Here is an 18,594-nt window from a genome sequence, read left to right as displayed (position 1 = left end):
GGCATATTGTTAGCTTCAGCATCTGCAGCACAACTAACAGCCTTTTGTGATAGTGATTGGGTCAGTTGTCCCACATCAAGAAGATCTACCACTGGTTATTGCATCTTGCTAGGTCAGTCACCCATTTCTTGGAAAGCAAAAAAGCAACCAGTGGTGGCAAAATCATCTGCTGAGGCAGAGTATAGAGCCATGGCTCTTACAGCTTGTGAAGTCACCTGGATCAAGTCCTTGCTGAAAGATCTAGGGATAAATCATCTAGCACCTGCTCTGCTGTTCTATGACAACCAAGCTGCTCTTGCTATTGCTGCAAACCCAGTGCTTCATGAACGCACTAAACACATAGAAATTGACTGTCACTATGTCAGGGACATGATCAAGTCTCGTAATCTGATCACAGGTCATGTCTCATCTAAGAATCAACTGGCTGATATCCTTACAAAGGGGCTCTCAGTTCAACATCATCAAGACATCTTGCTCAAGCTTGGTGCTGTCTCTTTACCCAGCACTAAGCTTGATGGGGGGTAATAAGGTTACAAGGTCATCTCAGTCATTCTCCACCTAAAAATCATGCTGTTATGACAGCCTGTAATTAGCACAAATATTTGGTTATTCCTAGTACTGTCCTGCTCCTGCTAGGAAACTTCCTAGGAGTCGTTATTCTTGTCTTTATGCTGATTGCTCCATCCTGTAAATACTGTGCTTGTACTGCTCTTTCTGTTAATGAGAAATGACTGATTATTCCCTCTGCAAACATTCTTTCTCTCTGTCATTTATCCCCTTACATCATCAGAATATTTCACTCTTCATTAACAGACCAACCATTGCGCGTCTTGCTCGGGAGCTTTTTCAGTACCCAAACATGACTTGAACGGAATCAACTTAAAATAACACGTGTATTGAAAAATCTTTTGAAGAATAAAGCATCCCTAACGAGGCGGGGTAGATTGAACTCACAAAGGAATGCATTCGGTTATCATATTTTTATGATCAAGAGAGTTTGGTCAATTAAGACCAAAAGTTGGCTACCAAAGTTTATGTATAATTCGAGTTTGGGGTCAATTCTTACGACTAGAAAAGGTACTTTGTACACTTTCTTATGGGAGTATTTATGCCACTGAAGCTGACCAGTTGATCAACTAAGGAGGTAGCTAGAGGTAGTGTTGCCAAGATTGCAAACACGAAAAAGGTAACACATGAATTTATCCTAAACTTTTCAAAACGATTATAGGCAACACACCAAATGGCAAACACCATAGCAAAATGGCATACTATCATCAACACAAATTTATACATGACTACTTCCGGGTCCTCCCAGTGATAGAACCACCCCTTGGAGATCACTTCTCTCCCTTAACACTTTATCCTTTCTTGGAAGAGCTTGAAAGATAGGCGAGGGGCGATCCATGTTCCCATGACCAATGTCATGGCTGTATCCTGCGCCAGGGTTTTTTAGAGGTTTAAAGAGTGGACTCTTTCCAAAAGTGGATCCTCTATTGGAATTTGTACATTGCTGAGCACCTGGAATTTGACCAAAGCTATTTTGGCTCCGATTTGCTCCTTTACACAAGGTATTTGGTCCCTGAACATTGCATTTGTAGAGACACATAATTTAGCACTTTTGCATATAAGAGAATGTATAATTAAGGTGACAAAGATGCTTACAGGAGCAAAGAGGACTCCTCTAAATATTCTCCCATTAACATTCGCGGTCATCAGGTAACCAGAATCGAATGAACCATCCACTTTCCCATGCACTTCAGCTCCAATCTACTCAGATTTTTTTTTTAAAGGTTAGACATCAATAATAGCAAAGTGAAATCAAGGTATAGCAATTGCAAATGCTCCAAAGTAAAAAAAAAAAAAAAAAAAAGAAAAAAAAACTTCATTACCAAGTTTTGAGAAATGCTTTGATTAAGGTGTCTCCCCTCTGCTGTTAAAAATTCAACTTCACTTTTAACTGCATGAGATAATGGTAAGGAATGTGCATGTCTTTGGTTAGGTCGATGCTCCCCTAGGATGTAGACATCGGGCAGATTTTGTGGTGTTTGCCTTGGAGGTTTGTTTGGTTGATTTATGGAGTGGAACGGGAAACTTTGAGGAATTGGTGTGGAAGAAGTTGGGTTTTGGACAGTTGTTTGCTCCTGATCAGATTGTGACGGAGAGGAGTTTTGTGACACAGAAAGAGAATGCTCTTCTTGTTCTGTTTCCCGCTCCCATGTGTTTGCATGAATGGTTCTCCTTCTCTTTGCCTGTGTAGTGTCGAGCTCATTTGCATCCGTCTTTTCAGTTTCTATACAACTCCCTAATAGCATTGTCTTCTGCCGCTGAGTATCTGACTGACCTCTTCTCCTTCGTTGGTTCCTTTGGTTTCCGAAGCTCTTGCACATTGAAATGTTGTAACGACCATTTGGATGCTCATTCCCAAGTTGCAATATTAGGAGTTCCCCTAAAGGACGTTCATCCTCTCCGCACCTATTAAAGAGCACACACGTTACATTGGAGCAAATGTGCATGAGACTATGGATCATGCCTTATGCCTAAACCCGGCAAAAATCTTAACCAACCTGACATTGTAGTTAAACCAGAAACTCAAGACAACCCAATATAACCTAAAATCGACCAAACTGACAGGTTTTTATCCACACTCAAGGCACCTACAATCTTATTTCTGACCAGTCTACCAAACTAAAAGAGAGACCACTTAAGAAAGACTGTTTTAATGAAATAATGAGCAAAGAAGCATGTAAAACGGTTGAGCCCATAGAGATGAAGGGACTAACCCTCCATATATGGCAATATCAGAGTCTATAACAATTGCTGTATGAGAAAATCGGCCTTGAGGTGGCTGACCACAAATCTCAAGCTTAGACCATGAACATAAAATCGTGTCAAGGACCCAAGCGTCGTTGTAGTATCTCTTGTCTCCAACTCCGCCTATAACATAAACCTGAATTGCATATTTATCATCAACATCAGTACACAGCTCATACAAAACTGAACAGACAACACTACTAGTTTTATACTTTTATCGCAATGACAAACCATTACCAATCCATAATCAAGCATAAAATTTAATAGCATTAGAACAATGATATAAATAGACCATTCAAGTCCAGTCATCACAAACCTTAGTCCCAATTCTAATAGCAGCATGTCCTGCCCTCCTTCCAGGTGAAGCTCCTACAACCTCCAACTGCCAAAAGAAGTCACAACAACCTTAATTTAGGAATTTGACCAAACAATCAGATATTCAGAGTATAATTCTCACTAATTTCAGCATGTTTTTGTTAAAACAAGCATTAAGGAAGCTTACCCTTGACCACATCAAGGTATCGATATCAAACACGTCCACATCACCATGGTAGCGGTCCCCACAATCACCGCCATACACAAAGACCTTCCTCCCAACCACAACACAAATGTGACTATCTCTAGGTGGAGGGGCATCACCCTTCACTATAGGGGAAGTCCAACTCATGGTCTTAAGATCCAAAAAATGCAAATCATTCAAGTAGTTCCCTACACCTTCTCCACTCCCACCAAACACGACTAATTGATCGTCTCCAACTAAGGTGGCGGTGTGGCTCTCTCGTGCTGAAGGGTAAGCCCCCGAACACAAGGGTTGGATCCACTCCTTGGAGTCAAGGTCCAAAATGTGGAGGTCATTGACTTTCTTAGAACCATTTGTACCTCCAAAGACTATAATTTTGTTCCCCCAAAGCGTGGCGCTGTGGCTATCTCTCGGGCCCGGCCCCTTGCCGGTGGTCACTAGAGTTGTCCAACACACTGTATCTAGATTTAGTACTAATACATCACTGTAATGCATACCCCCACAACATCCCTGAAAATGAACAAACACAAGAATTTTCAAAATTACTCAATCTAACTATCTAGTAATTATACGAAGTACGATAGAATCCAAACAATTGGTTACACATATATAATACACCGCTTTAACCATAAATTGTTAAGAATATTCAAATATTCAAAGGTTTAATATTAAAGTGCATTCGACACGCTAATTAAGATATATCCAAACTGTATTTTTACCCGAAAATAGTGATGTAAAAAGTGTAAATTTCCAAAGTGACTGCAGGATGGTTAAAAGGTTTTTAAAAAAACGTAAATATATTGGTAACCTCCATTTTCGTTTATACTTTAGCAGAATTCCTAGCAAAATTACATGAATTTTAAAAAGAAATCAAAAATTTAATTCTACTAGTATACTAGTACAAAAGATTAACAGACATGTAAAATGAGAGAATAACTCAGAAATCAACTAAAACAGCTAACACAAAGTGAGAAATCACCTATAAAGAATACAATAAAAGCATGCAGTATTAAATTTGAGGAAAATATCAAACCAACAAGAATACAAAGTATATAACTTCGTACAATATTAAAAGTTTCCTAGTCGAAAATTTATAGTCACGTTGATAGTGTAATTTGAACTAGTAACGTGACAATTGGAGAGCTTACCCCGAAGACATAAACATGACCCTGGTAGAAACAAGAAGTATGCCCCCATCTTTCAGAAGGATTAGAACCAACCACCTTTGGATACAACCACATTGCTTTCTTACCTTCAATTCGTTCATAACTTCCCAAAGAACCCATCTTTATTTGCGAACAACCTACTCTCTTAGCTTGTTTAATTTCTCTCTCTAAAATATTGAGTAATACGGAGTAATAGTAGTAAGAAGATTAATGGGGTAGAAAATGCAAGAAATTAGAAATACTCGTATTTATTATGATAGAAAAAAAATAATGAGTGAAATTTTAGTACTAGTATAGTGTGTGATAGTCTGATGAAACAATTAAGACATGAAAAGATGGGTGCTTTCAACTCCAATATATTGTCACTGTGACAACCAACACCCAACTCTTTAAGCTAATAGTGGGACTATTGAAAGTGGAGATGAAAAGATAGTATAAAAAAATCATGTCTTCTAATAAAAAGAATTAATTTAATACTTTGTACGAGTATATTTTTTAAAAAGATTAGTTATTTGATTTTTTCTATTGGTAATTTAATTTAAATACACCTTTTGTTTTAAAATATATGAAAATTACATTAATCAACTCAAGCAAAAAAATAATGAAAAGTGCTACTCGCAAGAAATGTATATAAAGCCTAGATGAGTATTTTAGGGACTAAAATGCATGGGGTTTAGATAACTAAAGTTTTGAAGAATTTATATGAAGTGATGTAAAATCATGGAAAGACATGACATTTGACAGATGGAGAGAGAAATTGCGAATTTGTGAGTGAGACTGTGAGAGACAGATTTGTTTTGTTTCACACTTTTAATTTTATTAATGAATTTTTTGGGGTTTCTTAGTTGTCTAGCTGAAAATGATGGTGTGTATGGGGGGCGATGCAATTGCATTGGGTTGTGGGAAAATGAAATCAATAAATGGGAAGTTGTGTTGAGTTTTTGAGGTTTTGAGGTCAAGCATTTTTTTGGTTTCTTGGCTTTTCCCTTAGAAAGTTTCCTTGTTTTTTGTACCCTTAATTTTCCCTTGATAAATTGGTTTGTACAATTGTATTTCATAAATTGTACTCCCTCCTTCTCTTTATTACATGCCTATATTTCTTTTTGGGTGATCAAAATTAAGTGTCTATTTCTATTATAAGTTATACTTTTTTACAATTTTATTCTCTTTTTGATGATTTGTCGCCTTTTTTTTTTCTTTTTTGTACTTTAACATCAATTTTCAATACTTTCTCTCTCCTAATTCCCAACCACTCTTTCTTTCTCTCTCTAACTCCACATGCATATTCATATGCCCAATTATTAGTTTTAAGAAATCTTTAACTTTCTTAATTCCCGTACAAAATGAGAAATAGGCATGTAATAAAGGGACGGAGGGAGAGAGTACTCTGTAATCCCTCCATTACATGACAATACAATGTCTATACCTTTGTAAATTGGATCCCTCCATCACATAATAATTTATTCGTGTTTAAATAAGTATTATTTTCATGATAAATCTAACTTAATCTTTTACTACTGTATTATGTAATGCAAATGCTATTAAGTCTTGCTAGGTTTGTAATAATTTATATCTTTAATTTTACAAATAGACAAAAAAAATTGAAGTTATGAATTGACGCATGTGTCTATAATACACGAATAACATTGTTAATTTTTTTTTTTTTTTTTTTTTTTTTGTGAAGACACAATATTCACTTTTTATTTTCTTAATCTCAACACTTGTACATGGCTAATTGTGCAACGTACATTAATACAACACAATAGTCTCCATTTACTTTATCTTATTATTTTCCTTGGAACAATATTAAAGAGTAAAATTAATAAAATCATTGCACTTTTATTTAAATTTTTTTAAAGTTATTTTTTGTGTTTATTACTTTTCTTAATTCCTGATTTAAAAAATAAAATAAAATTAAAAGTCACTAGGTAGTCATTATAGAGTTGTTTGTAAATTTGTTGCTTTAAAGTTTCAAGAGTTGTTTTTAACCTTTATAGTTTAAATAAATAACCTTTATACGAGTATATAAATAAATTCAAAAGGGATTATTCTAGTTAAAAATATTTTCTTCACAAAGAGTTTTAATTTTTCATAATTTACGTATTCCCAATAGTGAGAGAAGGTATAGGGATTGATGGAAAGGGGAGGTTCAAGGTGTTTGCTTAGCAAAATGGCCCCCCGATTTTCAAGGTAAAAAAAGAGTAATGGGGGGTGTGTTTTCTAGAAATTATGTCCCTTCTCAAGGTTCCTTGGGGAAAGTGTTTGATGTCAAGGGAAAGAATCTCACCTCTTTCTTCAAGTTTTGGGAGATGATGAATATGTGGAGTGAATTTATGGTTTTTCTTTCACTCCTACTGTCACTCTCACTATCACTTTTTCTGTCCCCAAAAACCATATGAAGGTACTATTTCTTGTTAAAAATACCATACTTTGTTACAACATTATGGAGTATGTTTTTCTATCACATTTATACCCGATCCATTATAATGTATCATTATATAAATTTGATCACAACAATTATTTGTGTTATATCATGCATTAATAAAATAAAAAATTAATAATAATTAATAACATACAATGAGACTAATTCAACATTAATATTATACACAAACTTTTAAATAAATCGGATGTACAATAAATATTGTACATCCGTTATAAAGTTACCCCTAAAATAAGCAAAAGTTACCCTAATATGGATAAATGTTACCCTAACATAAATAAATGTTATGAAGTATTTATACTTTATTGATAAAAGTTACCCAAAAAATTGTAAAAGTGACTCTAAATTTGATAAAAAGTGACCCCCTAGTAAATTATTGTACACCGGATGTATACAAAAGTTATTCAATATTATAAGGAGTACAAGCTTTTACTAATTCACCAATAACTTGAGACAACTAATTTTTTTTTACATCTTGAGATACTCAGCTCGTAGCATGGATTACCTAACAAAGGAATTAATTAAAAAAAATTTATTACTCCCTCCATAAATAGGCCAACACTTTATAGGTATTTCGTACTCCTTTTTTTTTTTTTTTTGTTATTAGACACAAGTGAAAAGTGATAGTATTTGTAAAGTAAAAAAAAAAGAAAGTGATAGTATACCAGAGTGGTGAAAGTAGAGAATAGGAACGCGATAAACACGGGAGTGTATTGGGTGAGGGTGAAATGGCGGCAACTGCATTGGTTCACGTGAAACTTATTTGACTCAGTCTCCTACTGCTAGTCTCCTGCTCTTTCTTACTTACACTCGGTATTTTACTCAACTACTTTTACTCCCTCCGTCCCCAAATGATAGTCCCTTATGGTCTATTTTTAGTCCCAAATTGATAGTCCCATTTGCTTTTTTCAAATACCATTAATATCAATTTTTTATCAAAATTTCCTCCAATTACAACAATATTTGTGCAAATTTAACTTTCCCATGTACTTTTATTACTTTCTCTCTCTACTATTTTACATACCCAATGTAAATTTATATTTTCAATGTAATTTTACTACTTTTGTTTAAGTTTCTTAATTCCCGTGATTTTTGCCCATAAAGGACTATCATTTGGGAACGGAGGGAGTATTTTTCTCTCTCTTCAAAACTCTAAACTTTCTTCCATCGAAACTTGAAACCTTCAGCACCAATTTCAAGATAAACTTAAATAAATACATTTTTTTTTGAGGATTGAGATGAAAGAATGACATCCATCTTTTCAATCATAAATATAAATAGATTAAATTTAATAAAAAAAGTAGTACGAGTAATAGTAGAATATTACCTTGAGATTTTTATTCTTCCTTGTACTCCATAAGAAAATAAAATTGCTGTCATTGTGTCTTCAGCAATGCCACTAAATAAATATTTTATTTGGAAATTATACTCCCTCCGTCCCTAAATAATAGTATTTTATGAGCAATTTTAGTTCTAAAATATTCACCCTATTTGCTTTTTCCAACAACCATTAATATTAATTTTTTTACCAAAATTTCCTCCAATTTGAAACAATATTTGTGCAAATTTAATTTTTCCATGTAAATTTTGTTTTCTATGTATTTTTATTACCTTCTCTCTCTACTATTTTGCATACCCAATGTCAATTTTTTTTTCAATGTACTTTTACTATTCTTATTTGCTTTTATTAATTTTCCGTGAAATATGCTCATACGGGACTATCAAAAGGGGACAGAGAGAATATTAAAAAGCAGCTCGTCTTGTGTGTGGCTAGCCACACCATGTGACCACTTACAAAAGAATAAAGTAACCCCTATAACACTGACCAACTAATCTCTATAATACTGAATGAGTAACCCCTATAACACTAACTGAGTAGCCATATAATAGTGACAAAGTAACCCATTTAACACTGATTAAGTAACCCCTATTACACTACGAAGTAACCATTGCCACACGGTGTGGCCAGCCACATATAAGACTTTGTGATAAACGAGATAACATGAATTATTGTTTAATTTAAGTAATTTTGTAATTAAATACATCAGGTGAATAAGTTACATGGAGATATAGTGGTGATTAGTGAGTTATATGTAAGGCTTTGTTCTCTTTGACATATTTTCAATATATTTCATGTTAATTCAACATGATTAAATTTATTCTATTTTATTTTGGTTTAATTTAGCTTATGTTAATTCATTATTCTACTTCAGTCCGATTCAACTAAAAAAAACACAGTCTAAGGACTTGTTCTCTCCAGCTTAATTTTAGTTTAGTTCAATTCAGTCAAGTTTCTAATTTCCTTCTCTCATAAACAGTTCAATTCAATTCACCTCCAATCAGTTCAGTTCAATTTAGCTCCAATCAGTTCAGTTCAATTCAACTTGGTTCAATTCAGCTCAATTCAGTAAATTAGAACAGACTCTAAGTAAAAATAAAGATATGACTAAGGCCTTAAATGATAAAAAGTTTTTAGCTTATTTAGGTTTTTTTTTTTTTTAGAGATTTGACCCAATTTTTTTTTTTTTTTTTTTTAAAATTTAAACGTTGAGTAAATAATCTTTTTTTAGAGGAAACTTATTGAAATACTCTTTACTGAAAAATCTTTAAAAAAAAAAAAAGATAAGCTTTTTAAAATTAGTTTAATAGAACCTTTATTTATTATTATTATTTTTTTAGTTATTATGTACACTATCAATCATCAATAACTTAACTTAATATTAAAACAGACACCGGGCGATTGGACGTGACACATGTCACATCCTGATGCCATTTTCTCCCCTCCAAAACTCCCCCTTTTTTTTTTGTTGAATATTTGATACAAGTATAATATTATCATTCCAAATCTTTTATATTATTTTATGACAAAAAAATTCCATGTTATTTGGTGTTCATAATTCTTCCATACACATTAACCTGAAATATTATTCCAACTCCTTTTTTAATTATCTGATAAATAGAGTCATGTTAGATTTTGCCAAAAAAAAGTAATACTCCGTAATAAAATTGATTCATATTATGGATATCAAAGAAATTACTTTAAAGCATCACTTTTATTTGTTAGATGTACTTTTTTTTTTTTTTTTTACAAAAGTTAGACTTATCGTACATGACACGGGGCCTAAGGTAGTAATAGTTAAAAAGTATACGAGTAGTAACCAAATATTTCTACACAATTAGCTAAAAACTAATTAATATAACCTACTCCGATACTATATTAATCAAATACCACTAATTTACCAAACCAAGCCTAAAAAATAAAAAGTCTAAAAGCAAAGCAAAAACAGGTGATGCGTAAAACAAGAGCAAAATTGAAGAGAGTATGAGTATCTTTGTATTTGTAAACGAGAGAGAAAAAGGGAAGAAGTGAGAGTGCCTAGGTTGACGAGAAGGACCAAGACTCGAATATCGAACAGCACAGCAGATAACGTAACGGGTACGTGGTGTACTGGTGTTGACTGTTGAGTGTTGACCTCCCAACCCACCTTTTATGCAGGCACCTATACGACAAAACCCACTCTACACTCTCGCTTCTACTCTTTCTCTATGCTATTTTCTCGCCTTCATTAACACTTTTTTTCCCCTTAAAAAACTTCTACATACACTTTCAAAATATATTCTCATTAGTGTGAACCTAAATTTTACATTGAATATGTGCTCTTGCAAGGTTACTTGTACTAATAATCTCATTAATAAGGTAAAAAAAAAAACCATATTGTTTGCTATTACTTGTACAACTGTACTTTTTCTTAAGGTTGTATGATAATGATACTTTCATTTCAAAAATAATTATTTCACCCCGTCAAAAAAAAAAAAATAATAATAATAATTATTTCACAATACCAATAATAATTATAGGAAGCATAGTTTGGTCTAATAGTAAGGTTTACATCTCACAACCATAAAATTGTGAGATCAAACCCCAGTAGAGCCACTTTGAGATGGGGATTCCCTTACCCCCTTCCCAAATTGTCTAGCCCACTTAACCCGGATCGGAAACAATTATACGAAGTATATGATTTATGAAGTATAAAGATTAAATTAATGACATTAATTTGGAGTATAGGGTTCGAAAATTTCAAGTTTATGTGGGTGCTAAGAGTAAATTAGGATTATGAGAGATTAACAGCTCTCATACTCGATTTAAGGTGGTGGTAGAACTAGTTTTGTCAACCTTAATCACTTTTTTATACAAGTACTTAACTTTCATAAATCAAGAGGATCTAAGAACACATGCAATCCTGTCTCCGACCAGAACAAAAAGATAATCTTTCTATTAATAGAAGCCATATACACACTAAAATGGAAACCCTGTGGATGCTTACAGAATCCGAACCCTAAAGCGAAAATTAATCAAACTAAGGAGAACTCAAAGTCCAAATTCATCGCAACCACAAACAATATAACACAGGTGCCAGTGGTGCTGCTGCATGTAACATAAATGAGCTAAATTTTACATGTACCATGCAAAGACCATTAAGATTCCTTCAGCATATACATACACATACAGTAGAGTTAATTACAGCAACTTCAAGTGCTCCTTGAAACATCACATCTTTCCTTGAATTACACCTGATATCAAAGCAAAATCAGAGAGCCCACACTCACAGACTCACAGTAATCATAATGAAGCCCCGAAAACCGATTACAGATTTTCAACCACATCCCTCATCTTCTGTTTCTTTGCAATTATGTCATATTTGTCATCTGATCTTCAGATACTTATTAACATATCATTTGGAACAAAATCACATTGTTTATAAATCGTGTCAATAGCAAGATTAAGTACTTGCTAAAGCTAGGATTTGAGAAAAAAATTACAACCGGTATCAGAAAGTTCTGCCAACTAATTAGAATGGACATTATTCACAAAACAATTTGACTACCATTAATTTATTTTTATTTTTTTTATAGAGCACATATTCACAACCAGAAGTATCTAAATTAAACTTCTTAGATGACAAATTGATAATTCACAGCAACTGCTTACATAAACATTATGCTTAATGAGATTTCTGTAGTCTGTACAGGGTTAGGCTCATCATTAGTGAACAGCATAGCATCATAATCTTCCACTAAGATGAGAGCAAAGAATAGAATTGGGTCAAACTTGTCACCTTTTCATTGATGTACAAGAGGAATACTCAGAATAGAGAAGAAACGCATGTAAGGATGTTATTTGTTCCCAAAGAATCGAATTTGTGATTGTTTTCTCTTCACTTTATGAAAATATTGTAGAAAGGCTTGGCCAGTACTCAACAACACCTGGACCAGAAATTATGCAAGAAATCAGACACAGAGAGATAACGAGTGCAGTGTTCTATGCAATAACATTCTACAGTAAAGCTCCTTCAAGAAAACTCATATTTGTGGCCAACTTTCAAAACACAAGTATAAGCATGTACAAACAAGATTGAAGAGCACCTCTTGAGACCTTGACCGAGGCTATGTTTGGTTGGGAGGAAAATCATTTTTCTGGGTTACCAGTGTTCTCATTTTCTATTGTTTGGTCAGTAATTGGTGAAAATACTTTTAATTTCCCTTTTGTATTGCCACATTTTTCTACCCTTCACCTTACTTCTCTCATTCCTCCCTCTTCCTTTCCACTCTAACCTTTCTATCAAAGAGCCAAACAAAGGAAAACGGAGTTAAAAATTGGGGTTTTACTTTCCATTTAAAATAAAATTTTGTTCAAAAAGCTTTCTTTTAAAACAAATATGGCTGTGAGCCTGTGAGTGCGAAACTAATAAAGATGAGTAACAAGAACAAGAATTAAAGTAGAGTACTCACGTCATCAAAACTGGTGTTCAAAAGGAAAAAAGCCTTCTTTGCTCTTCTGAAGGATTCATCAACCATAGGCAGAAGATATATGCTGCCGCAATAACAGACAAGAGTGAAAGCATAGCTAGAAATCCAAAATGAGAGACATCGTTTGCGATTATTGCTATGCCTAACATCACAAACTCAGCCAAACTGGCAACGGAGACCTCTGTTGTCCCAATAAGATTAGCTTTTGATGATGGAATTCCAGTTTGAAGAATCTGCTGGCCAATTACATCATATGACATGTGTCCTAGCCTTGATAAAACCTGCATATCAAAGCAGAATGGGAGATCAGAGAGAGAAAACATGACAACTAATAACAGGTGTGTATCAAACAATCTGCAACACTAAATGAAACCCTTCATCATCAACATAAGAAAGAAACATCTTTAAAAAAAAGAAACAATATATGCAGAAGACTACCACAATTGACTAACAATTGTGTAAAATTCATTGACAAGATAAGCATTTCATCAATCAAACCAAGGTAGATTGAGTTGTAAGATATACTTACGATTAGGAACAAGAAGAATAAGATGGGTGTCTGCTGAGAAAGATTTCCACTCCAGTAAACTGCAACTGCTAGAGCAAGAAGTGATGCCTGGAAAATTAACCCAACAGCCCCAGCCTGCAACAATTTTTTTTTTTTTGTGAGAATAAATCTCAAAATGATTTTAAATAAATGAGAGAAAATTTACAACAGCAGCAACCTTTAAGATACCAAGCTCTTCGATGAGTTTAGCAGATACAAATGTCGCTGCAACACCCATTAAAGCACATAATCCACTAAAAGCACCAATTATGGAGGAGTTAAGACCTGTCAAATACTCCAAAGTTATACATTAGACATATACTTTTAATACAAAGATATAAATACTTGTGCACTCATGGGCAATGATGCAACGGAAGCAGGTAATCACAAATAAAACAGTTCTACCTCCAAAGACTAAATGCAAATGACCAGGTCGTCACTTTTTACAGCTATAGGCCTATAGCTATAACTAAGCAACTTGCAAAAGATAGTACTAGTTCCAGTTCAGACACAAAGCCCATTCCTTATTTATTAGCTTAATCAGAGTAGATTAATCTTTGAAGATATAAGATAAATAAAGACAGGGAATGAGAGAGAGATCAAAAGCGTTCCAACTATAAATCAAAGGTAAGATAATTTATGTGTGCACCGTCCAAATATAAAATTTGTGTCTTAATGACTGTGTCTTTGGTCTTTTTGAAATGTTTCTTGTACTTACGAAGTGTATAAAAAATAATTCTGAAAGATATAGTCAATAGCATGTCACACTAGACATTCATTAGACTCCACATCAATGCTACATAGAGAAAGTGCCATCATGTTTGCATGGGTAATATAAATGCATAGAAACTTTATATAAGAAGCCAAAGCATACCACGCTGAGTCAAAAATGCAGTCATCAAACCACCAGGGGTGAGAACAATGTTGAAATACAGAAACACATAGGCTACGCTTGCAGGAAGAACAGGCTGCTGTATATACTCGGACCACCCATGTTTGATAGCATTAATACCTAAACTCACTGTAAAACACAGATAAACACTCAGCTAATGTTAATATTGGGAATAAAAAAACAATTCTTAAAATGTTATAACATAACCAAATACTCTTTGAGAGATCAATAAAGTTCACCTATATTCTCATTATCTTCCTGGGTTAATCCAGTATTACAGTCAGAACAGGTCTGCGGACACTTAGCACGGTCGAGAACACCAGTAGAAACCATGTTGGTAAACCAAGTAAGAGCAACCTAAACACCAACACATGCATACAAAGAGAGAACAGAGGTTAATAGATGGTATGGAACAGCTGAACATAATAAAGATTGAAGAGAAACGGATTACTTACTGTAAGTGGCAAACCCCAGATCATAAAACCAGCAGCGAGTTTCAAACAGGTTACAGGGTCATTTTTAGACAGAAGAATACCGAATAGAGAAGCACCTGCAATCTGCAAGTATACAAAATACTGTAAAATCCGCAAAGATGTTTCAGTTTTGTAATATGTACTAGTGAGTTAATGATAGCAGAAACAACATGTAAATAGGAACAAATCCAGAAGAAATTCAGGGTGATCACCCAGCTGCTTAGAAATACACCACAAAGACCAAAGCTTAATGCAAAAGAAAATAATATATTACCTCACAGAGAAGATCAATTCTGTTGATAACAGCATTGGCCTGAGCAAGTGCAATAGGTCTATTGGTCCCAGCTAGCTGCAAAAGACAAAATGCCTACTTCAGAGGATTGAATTCCTAGGGAAAAAGAAAGTAACAGTATCCAGGATGTTAACAAACAGAATTACCAGTACAAGCCAGTCACGTTCCATGGCAACACCCAAAGCTAATCCACATAGTCGCTCAATTGCACCCGCTATAACAAGAATAACAAACCAAGGGCGAACTAGAATTGATGACACAGAAGCAGACCGAACTTTATGAGCATATATTATCATTGCCACAGACATCAGCTGGGTAGTTACCTAGCATATACAGTGAATCTTAGAAAGATGAAAAAGCGATGCACAATGGGTAGTTACCTAGCATATACAGTGAATCTTAGAAAGATGAAAAAGCGATGCAGAATGGGTAGTTACCTAGCATATAGATACAGAAAGAATAATACCTGGACAATACTTAGACAATTATATGCCTGTACTCTAGGGAAATGATCCATAAGTTTTCCAACTAATGGTCCTCCAAGAATAACTGCAAACTGTTCACAATGAAATTCACTTAAGAGTCAGAACCACATCTATCACAAAATAGCATGTTAAAAAATTCAACTAGTTTCTATTCTTTCAAAGGAAAAAGCCACCTTAGTGAAAAAGCTCACAACTGCAACAGGAAGAAGGCTTGGATGGATCAGTGCAATGGCAGCAGGCCAAGCAAAATTCCATAACTGTTCCACAAAATTCCCTACTAAACAATTGGCATATAAAGCTGAAACAAGCAAATAACAGAAGTTAGCAACTATCATAATAAGAACTGCAATAGGTTATGTTCAAATTTAGTGACCTTTTCTGCAATCATATAATCCTATAGTAAGACAATCACATAATAAGACCCCATAACTAAGGTTGCTCTATACATGAGCACTATTATAAAAATTTGATATTTCTTTGGAGTAAATAATTGATAGTTCTTCTGCATGCAATAGAATATCATTGTAAATGCACATTATAGGCCAGGTTAATAAAAAATTTCATACTTTGCCAAGTTGAACAGGAGATACAAGAGATCAAAAGATTTATACCATTATAAAATTCAATAATCACAGTATATGATCATCAGAACACTTTATTGACATAGCACTTTTGTGTGCAAATTGCTTAAACAGATAAACCAAGAGTTAATACATGTGGGATACCAATTATTCTTAAATAGGAATGTATCTTTTACCATACAAGCCAGCAGGATGAGCAGGGGTAGCAGCAAGGACATTCTGTTCTTCCTCAGATAAAACCTGAGCACATTCATCAGATACTTGACATAAATAAAAGCATGAGCACAATAGACACTAATTATGTTAACAACTACTGCCTTGCAAAAAACTTACTGGCAATGCAGTCAAAACGTTATCAACGTAACTTCTATCACTCAATATATTTAAAGACTCAGCCTCAAGAATGTCAGAAAAATTAGAAGCAGAAGATGACAAATCCTCAGTATCTTCATCAGAAACAACGTTATCCAGAAGTATATCAGTATCTATCATTGAACATCTTGCACAAAAATCATCAACCCTGCAACCAGGAAAACATAATTTAAGCGATTCTCTCGTAACTATTTTTGGATAAATTATAAAGGTAGGAGGGTGGGATATTGACAGATTGAGTATATTCTGAATCTGCAACTTCTTGTTGGGAATTAGGTATTTAAGGCAACATGACCAATTAAACAATATAGTGACGGCAGGAAAAAAAAAAAAAAAAACCAGTAATATAGTAAAAAAATTAATCCACTTCAACTTATATTATCAGCCACAAGTAATACAATCACCCTAGTGAAAAGTATGTTGTGATATGCAATAAACTCTCCATGGCTTCTAGTAGAGAACTTTCAGACACTCAAATTGATGAGAAGTCTCACCAATCTTTCCACATGCTAGGTAGCCCCTACTAGAGCCCTCACACTTCCAAATGGAATTTCACACTATGCACAATCTATCTATTAATGAGCTTATTAGTCCCTACTTAAAGGACCACAACCTTCCTCAACTTAAACCAAACCATTGAAATACCCAATTACCTAGGATTGTTCAAATTAAATGTAACTTTTAAAACTATCTACCAACTTCTGGAACTGCACTAAACAAACAATCATAACACACTTTGAATTAAATCTTCCCAATTACTTTAACAATTTACTTCGAGACTCAGGATCAATAATTTTGCAAGTCATCCACCATATCTGGTTTCCTATCCTTGTCACACTTACAAGATCTTAGGTACATAGCTGTTTACTATTGTTCTCATCAACTTCTACATGCCCCTAATGAGATGCTCAATATCATCCCGACCAAAAGTCATAATCTTTATAGCTTGGTTTCTATTTTTGAAAACTTGGATCTTTCATAGACATAAGCACCATGATTGATCAAGTATACATTCTCAACATTTCAAAACGGCATTATATTACTTCTCCTAAAATCATTATACACTGCTTAATCAAGGCTATTTTTTTGCCCATTTACAGATGTACTCACAAAGTCACAAGGTACAAGCACAAGGAGTGCAACATAGCCATAGCTAGTAGGTAGTACCATGCTCAAAATACAACCGATTGTACATAGAAAATTGCCACTTAATCCACATTACCTTAACTTCCTTTCTTCACTTGAAATCCCGGTATAATTTATCAAGCATACATAAATACATTCTCAACATTCTAAAAAGAATTATTATAACTTTTCCTAAAACAATAATTATACATAGCTTAGTCTACATTACCTTTACCCCTTTTATTACTCAACCAAAATTAATCCTAATTCTTTTAGTTACTGTTGTTAAAAAAAAAAAAAATCCTAATCAACTATAAGCCCATCATATTATGGTAATTCACACATATCCAAAAACTTAGTCATCAGAATTCAGTTCATCTTTCAGAATTCTACCCACCCAATTATCAGTTTATCACAATACATAAAATAAATTCAATAAACCAACTTCATTTCAATAAAACACCACCAAATTCAAACAGTTATTATCCAAAAAAAAAAAGTTTATTAAAGTAAATTCCAGCTTACCTCAGAGGAGGGAGAAGAGGGTAGGAAGCATTCAACCATCGACGAGAAGAGAAGCGATTGTGTATTCGAGAAGACGGCGGCAAGTGCGAAAATGAAGAAGAATTCCAACGAAGAGGAGAGAGAAAATGGTAATGATGTTGAGGCGTTGAAGAAAATGGCAGCAACTGAGCAACAATAACCACACCACCCGCCATAGTTGAAGTAGAAGAAGCTTTCCTCTTTCTTTCTTCTTCAAGTACCCCAACAAGAAATCCTCTCCCCTAAGGTGCTTAACCATGCAGACCCCAGAATTCCAACTTCAATTTACTTCAATTCCCACTAAAATTAGTGAACAAAATTGGGTTTTTTGATTGAGTTTGAGTGAGAAAATGGGAGTTTTTCTGGGTTTTTGTGGATGATATAGTGGTTAAGTGTTCAAGTATTCTGCGCTGTTTTTTTCTGTTTAAAATTTGTGGTATTTTGAAGAGAAATTTGGAAAGTGGGAAGATTAAATTGGGAGTGTTTCTTATCTAGAAGAGTAGGAAAAGGAGGAGAATATTTGAAGTTTGGAGTATGGG

The 18,594-nt window shown here is 34.1% G+C and overlaps 2 protein-coding genes across 3 annotated transcripts; both read right to left on the bottom strand.

Annotated features, from left to right (window-relative positions):
* Window positions 1-1,285: 1,285 nt before the first annotated feature.
* Window positions 1,286-4,638, bottom strand: LOC145575062 (uncharacterized). The gene is made up of 7 exons (XM_081632992.1): window positions 4,480-4,638; window positions 3,314-3,841; window positions 3,128-3,193; window positions 2,781-2,947; window positions 1,890-2,472; window positions 1,663-1,767; window positions 1,286-1,579 (listed from the first exon to the last, which is right to left on the bottom strand). The coding sequence occupies exons 1-7, from the start codon at window positions 4,615-4,617 to the stop codon at window positions 1,286-1,288; spliced, it is 1,881 nt and encodes a 626-aa protein (XP_081489118.1). The 5' UTR covers window positions 4,618-4,638.
* Window positions 4,639-11,191: 6,553 nt separating this feature from the next.
* LOC145574313 (solute carrier family 40 member 3, chloroplastic-like) lies at window positions 11,192-18,571 on the bottom strand. Of its 2 annotated transcripts, XR_014098039.1 has the most exons (15): window positions 18,038-18,571; window positions 16,349-16,535; window positions 16,192-16,255; window positions 15,608-15,732; window positions 15,416-15,505; window positions 15,096-15,272; window positions 14,932-15,006; window positions 14,640-14,741; window positions 14,424-14,541; window positions 14,167-14,313; window positions 13,471-13,577; window positions 13,275-13,388; window positions 12,728-13,026; window positions 12,055-12,202; window positions 11,192-11,509 (listed from the first exon to the last, which is right to left on the bottom strand). XR_014098039.1 is itself a non-coding variant. In XM_081632067.1 (14 exons), the coding sequence occupies exons 1-13, from the start codon at window positions 18,229-18,231 to the stop codon at window positions 12,745-12,747; spliced, it is 1,782 nt and encodes a 593-aa protein (XP_081488193.1). In that variant the 5' UTR covers window positions 18,232-18,571; the 3' UTR covers window positions 11,878-12,202; window positions 12,728-12,744. The 2 variants fall into 2 exon arrangements, 1 of the variants encoding a protein (XP_081488193.1); XM_081632067.1 differs by lacking the exon at window positions 11,192-11,509 and having other exon boundaries at window positions 11,878-12,202.
* Window positions 18,572-18,594: the final 23 nt, after the last annotated feature.

This window comes from Chenopodium album, chromosome 13 (assembly GCF_948465745.1).
Source record: "Chenopodium album chromosome 13, dcCheAlbu1.1, whole genome shotgun sequence".
In the NCBI taxonomy this organism is placed as follows: Eukaryota; Viridiplantae; Streptophyta; class Magnoliopsida; order Caryophyllales; family Amaranthaceae; genus Chenopodium; species Chenopodium album.
This window is presented reverse-complemented; position numbering and strand designations above follow the sequence as displayed.